The 1,867-nt window shown below is 37.2% G+C and overlaps 1 protein-coding gene across 1 annotated transcript; it reads right to left on the reverse strand.

Annotated features, from left to right (window-relative positions):
• Positions 1–416: 416 nt before the first annotated feature.
• On the reverse strand, positions 417–1,349 carry LOC114683687 (olfactory receptor 4C15-like). Its single transcript, XM_028858001.1, has one exon. The coding sequence runs from the start codon at positions 1,347–1,349 to the stop codon at positions 417–419; it is 933 nt and encodes a 310-aa protein (XP_028713834.1).
• Between the last annotated feature and the right edge of the window lie 518 nt (positions 1,350–1,867).

Below are 1,867 nucleotides of genomic sequence, written 5' to 3' on the forward strand. Positions count from 1 at the left end.
TATTCTTTACATTAAGCTTGTGAAGTGTATTATTTGATTTGTTTGTAGAAGTTTATTGGATGCATGTATGTGTTTAACGTATGAGAACATGTAGGAAATGCTGGTACCAATGCATATGCCTGAAAAGCATTAAGGAGACATTGAACATTGTTTTCTATCACTCTCTACCTCATATCCTTGAGAAAGTGTCAGTGACTGAGGCTTGATCTAGGTGTGCTATTCAGAGATTCGATCTGTTGTTCAATTCATCCATGGGACCTGTCTGGTTCTGATTCAGCAACAGTGGGTAAAAGATGATTTACCTTGTCTGACTTTGGACATGACTGCTAAGGATCTAAACAAAGTTCCTCATTATTGTAAAGCAAGTACCTTTATCCACTGAGCCATCTCCTCAGTCATGTAAGTAAAATATTTTATTATTTATCAGAAACCACTATCAGCCTCCTCCTCATTTTCCTGATGGCATTTATCATTTCCTTATTCCTGAAAGTATAAACCATAGGATTGAGCAATGGTGTCAAGACATCTGTAAATACAAACACATTTTTCTCAAAAGAGAATGGAGATGTAGGTCGTGCATATATTAATATACAAGGAATAAAATAAAAAGCTACAACAGTAATATGGGATCCACAGGTGGATAGAGCCTTACGTCTCCCTTCAGAGCTGTGACCTCTCAGAGAGAACAAAATGACAACATAAGAAACAAGCAAAAAGGTGAATATGATGATGCAGAAAGACCCACTGTTGGCAAATACCAAAATGGCAAAAATGTGTGTGTCAGTGCAGGCAAGCTTCAGCAATGGGAACAGGTCACATATGAAATGATCAATGACATTGGGTCCACAGAAGGGCAATTGCAAAGTGAAGGCAATTTGTATGATAGAATGTAAGAATCCTCCAGCCCAGGCTACCCCTACCAGAGTACCACAGAGCCTCCTGTTCATGATGAAAGAGTAGTGTAAGGGCTTGCAAATGGCCACATAGCGGTCATAGGCCATGGCTGCCAGAATGATGACTTCCATTGCAGCAAAAAAGTGCACAGCAAAGAGCTGTGTCATGCAACACTCAAAAGAGATGGTCTTCCTCTCATAAACCAAATCTACAATCATCTTTGGTGTGACAGCAGAAGAGACACATGCATCGAGGAAGGAGAGGAATGCCAAGAAGAAGTACATAGGGCAACCCAGCAGTGCAGGGCTGTAGACAATGGTCACCACAATCATCACATTACCCACAAGAGTTGCAAGATAGACCAATAAAAATATAACAAATGATATTTTCTCAATTTGGGGGTTCTGTGAAAGCCCCAGGAGTATAAACTCATTGACAAAGCTCTGGTTATACATGATTCTCCTGAGGACTTTGAAAGAAAAGTATATGAAATCTGTAATTATAAAAAAAAAAATATTTCTTACAATTTAGAATAAAGCATCAATAATATGGTGCATATTTAGGTAAAATTATCTTGATTGATTTTATTACCATTCAGAACAGAGTAGTATAAAGCTGTTTGCAAAAGTGGAAAATCATACCTTAACAACCAACCAAAGACTACAATTTATGAATCACGTTTTGCCATCTGCATTGAACAAGGTATGGCTGAGTCATCTGCAGTGATGAATTGAAGCACCATCTACCAATAGAAGAAGAGATAAAATGTATTTGAAATCCATGACAATATTTTGAGTTTAGTTTCAAAGCACAAAGTGTACTAGAATTCAAATCAAGTCATCTGTTTTTCATAACACAGAAAATTTTGTGTAGAGTAACTTCCATTAACATGATGCTAATGTAAAACTTGTTGAAACTTCATTTGAATCCATCAATTTGCAGTGAGTCCAAAACTTACAAAAATGTTGTTGTC

The sequence above is a fragment of the Peromyscus leucopus genome, chromosome 4 (genome assembly GCF_004664715.2).
Source record: "Peromyscus leucopus breed LL Stock chromosome 4, UCI_PerLeu_2.1, whole genome shotgun sequence".
NCBI classification, from domain to species: domain Eukaryota; kingdom Metazoa; phylum Chordata; class Mammalia; order Rodentia; family Cricetidae; genus Peromyscus; species Peromyscus leucopus.

Bases quoted from the DNA above. Each gene is read 5' to 3' on its own strand.
- LOC114683687 (XM_028858001.1), bottom strand. From the start codon at position 1,349: ATGTATAACCAGAGCTTTGTCAATGAGTTTATACTCCTGGGGCTTTCA.